This window comes from Cyprinus carpio, chromosome A17, assembly GCF_018340385.1.
Source record: "Cyprinus carpio isolate SPL01 chromosome A17, ASM1834038v1, whole genome shotgun sequence".
NCBI lineage: Eukaryota > Metazoa > Chordata > Actinopteri > Cypriniformes > Cyprinidae > Cyprinus > Cyprinus carpio.
This window is the reverse complement of record NC_056588.1, coordinates 10,931,067-10,944,913: the sequence shown is the minus strand read 5'-3', so window position 1 is coordinate 10,944,913 and position 13,847 is coordinate 10,931,067. Positions and strand designations below refer to the sequence as shown.

The window sequence follows — 13,847 nt, the reverse complement described above, 5'->3', positions numbered from 1 at the left end:
GAATATGGCCTTAAATACAAAATAAAAGTCAACTTGCACGTAAAGTTAAAATATAGGTTACAGCTTTGTATGTATATAAATCAAAATAGGTTTAAAGATTTTATGCTTAGAAAGTTTTAACACAGACGCATTTGGTTTATATATTTTATATATCAATATATAACAATATTAATAATAAAATAAAATAAAAGTCACCCTGCAGATAAAGTTGATATAACCAGTTTAGCCACACTAGACCGAAACGTAGATATATAAATTCAAATCTATATAGAGAGAGATTTTCCGTCGGTGCATTCTACAACGACATTTCGATCGTAATTTGGCAATTTAAGAGAAAGTTCGAGTTTGATCGTGCGGTCCATTATCTATTGACTGGTGACAGATTCACTGCAGCAGCATCAAAACCCATGACAGCGAATGATGCGGAGCGTCTCGATCAGCTGGGATCATTAAATACCGAGGTAAGACAAGTGCATGTATTTAATGATTTGAGATCATTATAACTCAAGTTAAGAGGTGCTAAGTTTAGAGAATAACATAAACAGCAGCTCAATAAGTGCTCCGACGTTAGGATTACTGCTTAAGAATTTTAATCAGCACCGATAACAATGATCTCTCAAGGATTCAGTAAAGCGAGTGACATCGGATATTAAAGTGTTTATTATTAATGTATATATCTGTTAATGAGGATGCTAGACACAGAAGTGCGACATTGTGATGCAGCTCAGGCCTGCAGAGGCACATTAGATAATAACAACAACAATCCACATCTTGTGCTGTTTTGGGCCTGATTATTGCTTCGACATTAAATGACAATTGCTTCGTCAGTGACACAGATGGAGTTTTAAGCATCTGATTTCAGTTGCTTGTATATCTTAGATAAACCACATAATTACTGGATATGTTATTTGCTGTAATATTGGGCTCTAGTAGGCCTTAATCTACCTACCTGTGCCTTTTGATAGACATGCATGTATTTCCTGAATATTAAATGTCTGTATATGAATATAAAGAGAAAATGTCTTTCAGTCCACAAAGCTGTATATGCATGGTTTTTTTTTACCCTCAACCAAATTGCAGAAGCATATATATTAACAAAATATAAAAATAGTATATAAAATTAAGGTGACGTAAACCAAATGTTCATTGTCTTTCTTCCTCTCTCATATTGCAGGTTTTCTGTAGAGTGAAGATAATGCTGATGAGGATGGTGAGAAGGAAGGCAGATTTCCAGATGCCGACACAGCAGTGGGCAATCGTTCTATCACTGATTCTTACACTGGAAGGGTAAACATTTTGACTCGCCATTTCTCATTCTCAGCAGTCAAACCTCATGGACCACAGAGCTCAGAGAGACAATAGCAGGGCCAGCTACTTTGGAAATGTTAAGAACAGGTAAGGTTTGGCTGGATTTAAAGGAATAGATGAAAAAAGAAATCATCATTGTGTAGATCCAGCTCACAAAGAGACCTGTGTCGTCTTTTTTCTTTAGATTGGGATCAAAGCTGCCGGCTGGAATATCTCAGCCTCCAGGCTTCATTACTGCTCAGTGTTCCATTGGTGCTCGGGGTGCACTGGGGAAGAGTGCTGGGCAGGAAAGTGTCAAAGGACATCACCAAATCCGGAACCCCAAACTAAGACAGTACTATCTGAAGGGTATATGAATGACCGTTTACAATGATTGACAATTAACTGATTTGTAAGCCACCTAACCACAAACAGGGATGTGATTCTTCTGGATTAATCTGTAAATTTCAGTTATTTCGGCCTTAAATCATACCCCACTGGGTAACTAGTGAGAATTTGAGATTGCTTAGTATTATAAAATTTGCAACTGTTATGATGTAATTTATATAAATATAGGCTGTGGTCTGACACGCTACATGTCTGCTGTAACAGTACCGTGTTTTCATTTTCGATTCACTGTAAATGCTAGCTGCGTAGAGTCGCTTTAATATACATTTGGGAATGCATCATTCGTCATTAGAATCGTTTATAAATCTGTTGTTGTTTAAAGAGAAGTTTCAGTGTCACATGATCGTTGAGAAGTCTTTCTAATATGCTGATTTGCAAACATTTGTAAACATTTACTATTTACTATTATCAGTGTTAAAATCGGTGTTAACCCTTTCGAACATTAATACCTGTAAACTGCTGTTAAATTACAGTTGTTGTTTTTTTTTTTTTTTACTTATTTACCTCTAAAATTACTCCATTGACTTTCATGTAAAATATACTTATTTACTTCACTAAAAATACATCAATAAAAATAATAATAAAAAAAAAAAAAAACAAAAAAAACCACAAAATTTCGAAAACTTTTGACTAAATCTGCTTACAAAAAATCGTATAAAAAAAGCAAGTACATTAAATATGAATGGCCACTAGATGGCTGTAGTAGGACTACTCACTGGCACCTATTTAGGCCTTGGGGAACTGTTTAATAAAATAATTATAAAAGCTCTGTTTAATAAAATCAGCAAGAAGTTGTGAACAGAGTAAGATCAGCTAGAGGAAATATGGAATCCCTGTCTGATACCATGATTAAGATTAAATCTGGGTGAGGTGCCAGCACGCAGTTTGAACAGTTACCATTGGAGTATAAAGTCATCTTAATGAAATAGTTACTGAAACCACATTTTTATTGGCTGAAAAAAAATTAATTATGTTCAACATTATCAAATGCCTTATGGAAGTCTAAAAAGAGAATGATGCTCTTGTCTGAATATAGGTGGGGATAATCGATGAGATCTAAAACTAAACAAATATTATTTGAATTATGTCTGTTCCTCATGAAACCATTATAACTCTTATTGGAAATGTAATAATGCAATTCTGGACATTTTAAAATATAATAAAATACAAAACAAAAAAAATTGTAATAATATTTCACAATATTGCTGTTTTTACTGTATTTTTTTATCAGATAAATGCACAAATGTAAATGTACCTTAGTGAGCATAAGGCAATTTCTTTCAAAAATATTTAAAAAAATCCTAAGTGACCTTTAACTTTAAAATGGCATTGTACATTAAAGCCAACTTGCAGTTATTATACAGTAAAAATCCCAATTTCTACTATTTAAATTAATTATCAGTATTGTGAATAACATAGTTGGATTCAACTGTGACTGTCATACACAGGTTTAAGGTAGTTACTGCTTCCTAAACATTCACTGTGTCTTTAGTTTAAACAGCTGAGAAAAGTATCTGAGAAACAAACACATCTGCTTTCACGCTAGTTGATGCAGCTTGTGTTTTTGCATTTTATCTTCATAGAGGCGGCATTTCCAGCTAAAGATCCAACAACGAAGACTTTGGAGTCATGCAAAAAAATTGAACATGGAGTGAGTAAAGTTTTTAAGCTTATTCACACGCTCCATTGCCTTCATAATCCTGATGATATATGATAGAAGTCTCCATAAATATAACAGCCAACATTATGTCATACATTACCGTCATCTACTGATAACTTTAGAACAAAGGTTCCTGAAACACCTCACGCTGTCTAGTCAAGCTGAAAATATCTCTAATGAAACGGTCTGAATGGATATTTCAAATAGAGCATGGAAACTTTACAGCAAATATAATGGGAAAATATCGACTGCAAAGAATTTGGTAACTAATATTTAATTTCTCTTCGAATAGTGTTCCACAGAGACACAACGTTTGAGACTAGAGTTTACTGTGTCCGTGGTTATTAAGGTCCACCAGATGAGATGTGTTGCAACACTCCTCAGATTCTCAGTTTAACTTTTCTGCCATTTGGAAACAAACTCACTTGCATTAGTGTGCTGTGATCTATGTTTAAACAGTTTCAAGTCTAGAAATGATTGTCAAAGTGCTGAATGTTGTGCTGGAGGTTTACCGTTAAAACTATGCAAATCATTATGTCACAGAATAAGAACAACAGACATTTATGTGGATTTGTGATTTACATGTTATCGACCAGTATTTGCATGCCTGGGGACAGTTGTCTGTAGAAAAGCAACAGCTAATGGAAAATTAGAGTTCGGACGATCAGATATTACACTTGTGCACAGAGTTCATTGATTAGTGTAACAAAAAGAACTCCACCTTTTAGTTTATGGAAAGAATCAAACAAGAAATAAAGGTCAGAATTGTTTTGCAGAGGTTTTCTTTTATGTTGTCCCTATGTACTTTTTATAAAGCATATTCAGTCATATTTATTACTTATGACTTTTATTATACACTACTGTTGAAAGGTTTGGGTTCGATATGATTTTTGATGTTTTTGAAAGAAGTCTCTTATTCTCAGCTACAGTAGGTTGCAATTGTTTGATCAAAAATACAATAAAACAGTAATTATTTTAATATTACAATTACTGTTCTATTACAGTTACAAATGACTATTTCTAAAATGTAATTTTATTCCTGTGATTCCATTACTCCAGTCTTCAGTGTCACATGATCCTTCAGATATCATTCTAAAATGCCCTCAGTTTAGTAACCCTCCCCCACTCAACCTCACAGGCCCTTAGGTTGTCTTTACGGTTCAGATTCTTTGAAAGAAAGTAGCAGTTAAACCCATATTTTGTGTTTTATGTATGAGATCTATCAGGGCAATTCTGCTACTCATTTACTTAAATGCACAGGGAGACAAACATGGCAAAGGAAAATAATCTAAGGCAGGAAAATTCTCCATTTTTGTGATTGGCTCATAGTTTCTGGCTGCTGTGACTCTGTCCAGTCATCTGATGAAAATGGAAATGAGTGGGTGTAGTGTGGAAAGAAGGGAAGTGAAGCCGTTGTCAGTGTGACTATGTCTTTCCTTATGAACCACCTCAAACAGTTACCCAAGAACAAGGCCTCAACCTCTACAGAGACGGCTTCTGACCTGCATCCTAGACAAGAGCAAAGACTCGATCCTGCACTCAACGTTGGTGTTGTGGGAGCAGGGACCCTTGTGTCCCCTTCCACAGATGCAGAATATGACAAGCTGATGGTGAGAGCGTGAAAGTGTGTTTACAAAATGTAGCTGTTAATGCATGAGGGTGTAACTATAGTGAACAGAACTGTAAATCTCAATCCAGCTGGTCTGTAGCATTAATGTAGCACAAGCTCTTTGTGATGCCATTCTGTAGTAGTTTACAATAGCTTTTTTTCTGTTGCTTTGTGTGATGTTTATTCATCTCTCTTAGGATGTGGAGGCGGTTTCTTTACCTGATGGAAATGTATGTCTGTTGGCTCTCCCATCTGAATGCTCTCAGGGGGAGGGGCCAGCCGGCATGTCTTGCCTCAAACTATTTTCTCGTTACATCACAGACAGAAAGGTGAGAATGGTGTGTTTATACTATGCTGTTCTGTATTCCCATTACATTTCTTAAAATTCAGCATAGTCAACTTCTCCATTCTGTTTGTCTCACTAGGGTGTGGTCTCTGGAATATTGCTGGTGACGTCCAATAAGATCTTCTTTGACCCTCAGAAGTCTCACCCACTTGTTCAGGAGAATGGCTGTGAAGAATATGTATTTTCCTGCTCTGTGGATGATCTTGCCTCAGTTTCCTTCTACACGGACATCTCTCACATTCACTTCAACAAGACAACATACAGGTGCTTCCTGCTTTACTGCTTGGATGCTGTTTCCAAAATTAAATAATTGGCCTCTATACTGCCATTTTATTAAATTAAATAATTGAGTTTTACTGAAATTAACTAATTAAACTAACTAATTAAATTAACATTTAACACAGTATTTTAGTGTTGTTTTTTTCACAAAACTTTTTAAAGTAGTTTTTAATGTCTTTCTGTTACAGACTATTATTAGAATCAAAGATACTATTATCAGTATCAAAGAATACAATTATTCTCATGACTTCTGTTTTAAGAAATTTGGTGGATGTCCAAAAAAATCATTGTTACATACATATTTATTTAATATTAAGTGCATTTCTTTGATATGTATTAATTTTGACAGCTCTGAAAATATATTTTGTAATACACAATGTAATATTTAATATATATATACAGTATGTGTGTGTATATGTATATATATATATATATATATATATATATATATATATATATATATATATATTATAATGTTTACATTGAACCCATTTCTTCCAGATTTAGCAGTTGTAAGCCATCCAAGAGTAAAAAAGAGCACAAGAAAACCCATCAGTCAGCATTAGAGGCTGCTCCTGCTCCCAAGTCCTCTGTTTCACATGATCCCACAGCAATTTCGGGTGTAAATCCTGAGGAAGAGGATGAGGAAGGTGGAGAGGCAGGAGACATGGCCAAAGCTGAGAGACAGCTATCTTTGGAGTCCGGAGGAATGCTAACAGCGGCTGCTACTTTCTGTTGTGGAGGACCAGACAGCATTCAAAGAGGAAACAAACCATATGAACACACAGACAGAACAGAACAGCAATCATATTTGGAAAGACAACTGTTAGGTAATCGCTTTATTAAAGAACTTTGATATTTAACTTGTACTAAATAATATAAGCAAGGATTACAAATAAAAGCAAGCATTATTTCTTTTTTTATCACTAAATTCACTTAGTTATTGCTCTCTTTACTCATCAGGTACTTGTGCTGCTACATCTAGTAGTGGTATAAATGGATCTCTGATGTTTGTGAGAATTCGACACAAACTTCAGTATGTGAAAAAAAAGGCTTTCTCAAAACCTAAAATCCCCTCCAGAGACGCCTGGTTCACCCTGCATCAGGAAAGGTACTTAAGCCTTTCCTAGACTACACAGTCTACCTGGTGAAATGAACGGCAAGACAAGGCAGAAATGTCATAGCACAAGCCTCTTCATCTCACTTTGTTTCTTCTCTCTTTCTGTCTGACATTTTGTGCTATAGATCAGATGAGCTTTACGCTTACCTGAGCCAGCATCGGCAAGATCTGTGCATTCTGGAGGGAGGTGAAGAGGACGAAGCAGAGCGTGGTGAAGAGGATTTTGTGCTTTTGGATGAGGAGGAGCAGGAGGAAGAGGAGGGGTCTCCACATGAAGTCCAGGCCGGGGAGGACTGGGAGGTCAGTCATTTACTAAATGCATGGATTGGGCAACTCATACTTTGCTGAGTATTTGATAGTAAAGGTCATAATTCACTTAATGATCTCTTGCAGTGTTGCTCCTATGACAACCAAGTCACAAAAAACTTGCTTAAAATTGCATTTGAAAATACAAAATACATTATTTTTAAATTGTAATAATATTTCATAATATTACTGTTTACTGTAATTTTGATCAAAATAAATTTAGCGTTGGTGAGCTTAACAGACTTATTTCAAGAATATTAAAAAATCTTACCAAGTCTAAACTTTTGAACAGTAGTTTAAGTCTGTATGTAAATAATGTACATAATTTTAGCTTTAACTGTAATGTTTTGGATCTTATGCTTATTGCACTTAGCCACCTTGAGTTAGCTCTTACACTAAACATTTTACATGCTACATGTTAGTTAGAAATATTAATATGATATGAATTATTCATATGATCCTGTAAAATGACAGGAAATGTTTTTCCCAGCTCAGCTGTTTTTATTGGCAGTAGGGTTGTTTTAGTGGCTCTTATTGCATACTGAACAGCTTTGCTTTTTCCTTACATACTCTGTAGACTAGAAAATTCTGTATCCGTTGACCAGAACATGGTCAACTTCTTATCAAAAAACTTTTTTGGTTGTAGTTGGACCTTAGATTAAAAGTCTAGTATCATACCTATCATATCAATCTTTTTAAGAAAGAACTGTTTTATACTACAGCGCCAACAGCCGTGACTCTGTCTAGCACTCAACACTCGCGTCTACTCTGCGAGCAGCAGTGACGTCAGCGCGTTATCGCGCGCGCTGTCTCCGCGCGTTCACACATCTGACATTTTCGCAACTTCATTAAAAATGAAAAACTTAGAGAGAATATTAGCGGAGGAAGTGCGTCGGCACATGCATCTCTATGATCCGAGTATGCGCGATGATAGTGACCTCCAGTTGATTCAAAAAGCGTGGAACGATGTCGCTGCTGCCGCGGGGAAAGACGAAGCAGAATGCCGTAAAGTGTGGAAGTGCATATTCCAGGTTAGAGACCCCAGTGAGTCGATGTATAGAAAAATAATGTAGGAACTAGATTTTCTTTAAACTATGCTTTAAAATGCGCTATTAAGGCTTCTGGAGTCGTTTTTGTGAGTGAATTTTACTTCCGCATCTGAAAACCGGAAGTGACGCAACGAGAGGGAGCGCGGTCCATAGGAAAACAATGGATATCAAAGACAGTACGCACACTAAATATAAATTAATTATTTACACACACTTATGACGGACCACAGACAACGGTCAGAGGAGACAAATTGAGTTGTGTGAGGAGAACAATTATTGAAAGGATTATTGGTGCTCCCCTGCCCACCCTTCAAGAACTGTATACATCCAGAGTGAGGAAAGGGTTCAGAAAAACACTCTGGATCCCTCACATCCAAGTTACCCCATCTTTGAACTTTTGCCATCTGGCCGGCGCTTCAGAGCCGCAAATACCAGGACAGCCAGGCACAAGAACAGAACTGTCAAGGAAACAGTCACTTTTTCTTCTAAATTTGTGCCCTCACATCTTGTAAAACATTTTCTAATCCTGCATTAACGGTTCATATGGTATTTTCATACAAGGTTATATATTAATTAGATTTTTTTAACCTGCAATATGCACTTTAAGAGACAGGTTTGTGGGGATCAAGAAAAGGGTCCATGCAAGAAACAGTGATCCAAGTCCTTACAAGATCATGACAGAACTGGGATGGTTAACCCAATTTGTTAAACATCGGGAAAAAGCCCCAAATGTGAAGGTAAGAAATAAAAATGATGTTATCACTAGACAGCTGTCTGGATGGATAGTAGCATCCTAGCTAGCTGGTCAGCTGCTCTGTCTTGTATTGAATGAAAAAAGCGTAACATGTTGTATTCTGCATATTTTTGATTTCCTTGCATGATTGTTGATATGTGGTCGCCAATAAGATTCATTTTGTATAATGTGTACCGTGTTCAAACTATAGAGACAAAAACATGTCAACAGAAAAGTCACTCATGAACCTCATTCATGGAAACTGTAAATCCGTTTCAGTTTACTCTTCATTTCTTAAATGTTATTGTTCGATGCTGCTATTTTTTCAGAGAAGGGTTGCATTGTTTAATGCACACATTGTAAGTCACTGTTTACTGGAAAGTCAAGTTCATTCACAAGGGCTGTTTTAAAGCTTGTTTGAGTTAGCAACAGTAACCAAAGGGCCAGGCTTGACGAAACGTCTCATTTACTGTGCTTTAAAAGCTGAAATTTAAATACGACAGTTTTGACATCATTTGATTGTTTTAAATGAATTCTGTGTCCTTTGTATGTTGTGCAGCATTATAGAAATGTACCCTTTTATCTTCTAAATTCATCTTAATTTCTTTTTTAACGATCACACATACATGCCATTCATAAAATTTGATCTTTTTCTGTTGACATATGCCAGTCTTCTCCAATCATTTAGTCAGCTTAAAACCACCTCTTTCTTACAATTGGCTTTAAAGCATTAGTTCAGCCAAAAATGAAAATTATGTCATTAATGACTCACCCTCATGTCGTTCCAAACCCATAAGACCTCCGTTCATCTTTGGAACACAGTTTAAGATATTTTAGATTAAGTCCGAGAGCTTTCTGTCCCTCCATTGAAAATGTATGTACGGTATACTGTCCATGTCCAGAAAGGTAATAAAACATCCTCAAAGTAGTCCATGTGACATCAGAGGGTCCGTTAGAATTTATTGAAGCATCGAATACACATTTTGTTCCAAAAATAACAAAAATGACGACTTTATTCAGCATTGTCTTCTCTTCCAGGTCTGTTGTGAGTGCATTCACAATGCTGCATTGGCGCTGCTGTCGTGTTTTCTGGTGCGCCCAATAACAAAGATAACACGTCAGCAGCGTCATACGTCAGCGGCATCACTGCAGCGTTATGAACGCATAGTTTTCATTTTTGGCTGAACTAACCCTTTAAGCTTGCATTCAGATCAGATTCTCCATCCAATCAATGATGAATAGAACCAAGTCCTGTTATACTTTTTTTATTTTAATGATAATCTTTCAATCGTATGTAGGTCGCAATATGGAAGAAAATACCTGTTCAGTATGTTTATAACTTGTCTTTTAGACCTGAATGTAATAAGTTGTTGTTTTTTTTCCTTTCTCAAGGATTTATGTAAAGTGTTCTCCGTTGAGGAACTACTGAAGACAAATAGTTTTCCAATCTCTCCGGCATCAGGAACATCAGAGACTGTGACTTCCGGCAGACCTTTACCTCTGTCCCTCAGGCCATCATCGCCTCTTCCACTCACCCCATCTCCTTTTCTACCCTGTCCGTCACCCAAACACAGTCCCTCGCCTTGTTCAATTTCAGCTTTCCCTGCCCCAAGCATCTCATCCTGTTACAATGCCTCACCATCTTCTACTGACATAATACCAAAGAGAAAGTCTACCGCAGAAGACGCCTTGCTGAAGATACTGGAGCACCTGGAGAGGGAGAGGGCCATGCAGCAGGACAGTGAGGATTTCAGATTCGCTGCTGTCATTGCAGACATGTTGGCAATAATCAATCCTCAGCTGGAGTCTGAGGTTAAGTTCAAGATCTATCAAATACTGTATGAGGCTGGGCAAAAAACACCACCCATAACAGATCATGTTTTTACTGAGACTGTAGCATTGACAATTGTTTTTAGGAAAGAATATTTTTAAATTTGTCTTTTGCAAATATGCGTATACTTCTTGTTGTGTATTTATGCAAAGATGTAAATAAGAATTTGAAAGTATTTTTGTTTTATTTGTACATTTAAACAAGTATTTATGTAGTACATTCTACTGCATATTGAATAAAAATTTTTAATAAAAAAACTAGATTTATATTTTTTTTTTAATAGAAAACAGAACAACATCTACATATTCTTTATTAATATAGAACATAAATAAATATATAATTTATTTATTTTTTAATCTAAAATGTAAAGACATAAAATGAACCCACAGGTCAAAGAATATTTGAATATGTAGATTTTCATTTATACAGTTTAGTGTATACTTGTCCTATGCCACAAACATAAGAAAAATGGTACAAAGCAAACAGTACCTCTGGGACTATTAAGAGACAGCAAAATGGAAATTTATTGAATGCACTTTTAAGCATTTATTTATTTTATTTTTTACACATGGCATTGTTGAAAGTATGTATAAAGGTAATCTTTATTAGCACTTTTTTGTTGGGGATCAGTGTGAATTTTTTTTTTTTTTTTTTTTAAAGATCAAATTACAGTAAAAAACAGTGAAATATTATAGTTTAAAATAAATGTTTCTATTTTAATATAATGTAAATGTAATTTATTCTTGTGATGGTAAAGCTGAATTTTCCGCAGTTATTACTCCAGTCTTCAGTGTCACGTGATCCTTCAGAAATCATTCAAATATGCTGATTTGGGGTTCAAAGAGCATTTCTTATCAATTATTACCATTGATCAGTTTAATGCATCATTACTGAATAAAAGTATTTATGTCTTTCAATAAAAAAAAAAAAATTACTGACCCCAAATTTTTAAACAATAGCTTATGATTTGGTGAGTCATTTACATGTTGTTCCTGTACAGATGGTGTCAGTGGAGGAGAGTGGGGCGAAAGTTTCGGTCTCTACTGAACCAGATGGTTTGATTCATATCCTAAACCAGAGTGTCATCCTGGACGCCCAACAGGTTAGAGAGGTCAGTACGCACTAACATACGAGAACACTAATGCATAGCCAAAGTCATGCAGCTTTGCAAAATAAAGACCTGTCCTGATTCTGGAAGCCTGGTGTGTTTAATGAGTAGTAAAACAACTTCTCTCAGATCGCAAAAGAGCTGCCGCCTCGTACAATCGGACACACGTGGCAGCTGTCCTACAGCACAGACAAACACGGGGCCAGTCTCAAGACTCTTTACAGGAAACTCAGCACCACTGACTCGCCTGTGCTGATTCTCATCAAGGACCACAACCAGCAGGTCATACATTTTTTCACAGCTCTGATCAGAATGGACATCTAGAGGTCAATGGTCACTGTTCATGTGATTTTAATTTCCCACAATAAATTGAAATATTGCTTTTACTTGTAATTTTGACCTAAGACAGATGGTTTGCTTTTGTAAATGTATATTGGTTGGTTATTGAGTGGTTTTTACTACTACTCAGGTTTTTGGGAGCTTCCTCTCACATCCGCTGCATCCTAGTGATGCATTTTATGGCACTGGAGAGACCTTCCTGTTCCTGTCTCATCCACGCTTTAAGGTAAATTCCAATAAAGACATATTTGAGAATATTTAATGTCACTGAGGGAAACAAATAGACAGGCTTACAAGGACAATATCTTTTAAACACCTTCAACTTTGAATTTGTTTCCTTTAATGTTTCCATTGGACTGGGGAAAACTCTTTTTTTATCAAAGGAGATTTGGACTCTTTTGCCATTGGAGGAGGAAGGTACATATTAGTTTTCTACAAAATGTGAATGTGCAAATCTGAATGCAGAGCAGCGTATTCCTTATTCCTACTTTGAGATTTGGTAACACAAAAGCTTGTACATTTTATTTGTAAAAGAAAACTTAATTTGTCCCTTTTCATTTCAGTGGTCACTTTGGTTTGTGGGTGGACGAGAGGTTGTTCTTGGGCAGAAGCAGCCCCTGTTTCACCTTTAATAACTGCAGTTTGTCTGAGACCAACGACTTCACGATTCTGGAGTTGGAAGCCTGGACATTCGGCTGACACATCTAGCATTGTAAATAATCCCAAACATCATGATTTAGTGGAAATATGGCCATTAACAGATGAACTAATTCTCCACAGTTTACTGACACCTGTAAATCAAAGGAAAGAGACGATGCAAACTGTGAATGCGAATAATCTGCCTGAAGGGAAGTCAAGGGAATGAAAGCTCACCTTACATCTTTTACATTATGATGAGGAAAACCTGTTTGGTCTTGTGATTAAGATGCTTTTGAGTCCAGTTCATTATTTGAATGTGTGCACTTCATCGTACAAAAAAAAAAAAAAAAGTTATATTTAGGTGAATTCTGGGACAGAATGGAGGACTGTCTACCCAAATAACATTATCTAAACAGTATGTGTTTGTACTAGTGAGGTTGCATCATTACTGCAGCTCTGGTTACAGCTTGAATATTATTGTGATGAGGAACTTTTTTATGTGTGTTAATTTAGGACTCAACACAAATAAGCAACGCTACGACTAAATCAGCCTCGTCTGCTGTTAGTAAGCACAGCATTGGCTGTAAACACTGGTTTAGGCATTAGTTTAAACCCACAGCTGTACTTTTTTACACATGGAAGAGGTTTCTCATTGCTCAAGCCAAAACAAAACCAAGACTGAAATTACTTTGGGTTGAATACCACACATAAACGTTACACAAACCTCAGCGTTGCATGTTTCAAGTCTTGAGAGGCTTTTGGTGTCACAATCCTTTCTTAGACATCCACAAAGTCTTAAGTACCCATGTGGATAGATTCCTAGCCTGTAGGAAAACCTTATTTCTGTAGATCAATACCCTAAGTTATCTGTACAAAAAATAATTCTAAAAAATTTAAAAATTATAGTTTTACAAAACCAATGCTATATAATACATGTGAAATGCAGTCACACAATACTGAAAGTGTTCATTGACTTGTCACCTAATAAAATATCAGATTAACAACAGTGTTTCATTTATATGTGTATATATAAAAAAAACATTGTATTTATTTGAAAGACACTGACAGAGAATTGCATTTACACAAAACTGCAGTTACAGGGATGTTTTCATGCACTACCATTCAAAAGTTCA

The 13,847-nt window shown here is 36.0% G+C and overlaps 1 protein-coding gene across 3 annotated transcripts; it reads left to right on the top strand.

Annotated features, from left to right (window-relative positions):
- Positions 1-29: 29 nt before the first annotated feature.
- LOC109108477 (oxidation resistance protein 1-like) lies at positions 30-13,540 on the top strand. 3 transcript variants are annotated; one of them, XM_042774035.1, is made up of 16 exons: positions 33-461; positions 1,175-1,210; positions 1,322-1,395; positions 1,493-1,656; positions 3,279-3,346; positions 4,813-4,965; positions 5,162-5,293; positions 5,390-5,574; positions 6,091-6,419; positions 6,553-6,700; positions 6,835-7,009; positions 11,629-11,739; positions 11,866-12,018; positions 12,206-12,301; positions 12,419-12,492; positions 12,639-13,540. In XM_042774035.1, exons 1-16 carry the CDS (start codon positions 408-410, stop codon positions 12,772-12,774), a joined length of 2,088 nt encoding a protein of 695 aa, XP_042629969.1. In that variant the 5' UTR covers positions 33-407; the 3' UTR covers positions 12,775-13,540. The 3 variants fall into 3 exon arrangements, with proteins under 3 accessions (XP_042629970.1, XP_042629969.1, XP_042629971.1); XM_042774036.1 differs by lacking the exons at positions 11,629-11,739; positions 11,866-12,018; positions 12,206-12,301; positions 12,419-12,492; positions 12,639-13,540 and adding an exon at positions 10,190-10,802 and having other exon boundaries at positions 30-461; XM_042774037.1 differs by lacking the exons at positions 33-461; positions 1,175-1,210; positions 1,322-1,395; positions 1,493-1,656; positions 3,279-3,346 and adding an exon at positions 3,466-3,617.
- Positions 13,541-13,847: the final 307 nt, after the last annotated feature.

Coding starts and splice junctions, on each gene's coding strand:
- LOC109108477 (XM_042774035.1), top strand. CDS start 408: ATGACAGCGAATGATGCGGAGCGTCTCGATCAGCTGGGATCATTAAAT. Junction 6,701..6,834: donor TTCACCCTGCATCAGGAAAG/GTACTTAAGCCT, acceptor TTTGTGCTATAG/ATCAGATGAGCTTTACGCTT. Junction 11,740..11,865: donor ACGCCCAACAGGTTAGAGAG/GTCAGTACGCAC, acceptor AACTTCTCTCAG/ATCGCAAAAGAGCTGCCGCC.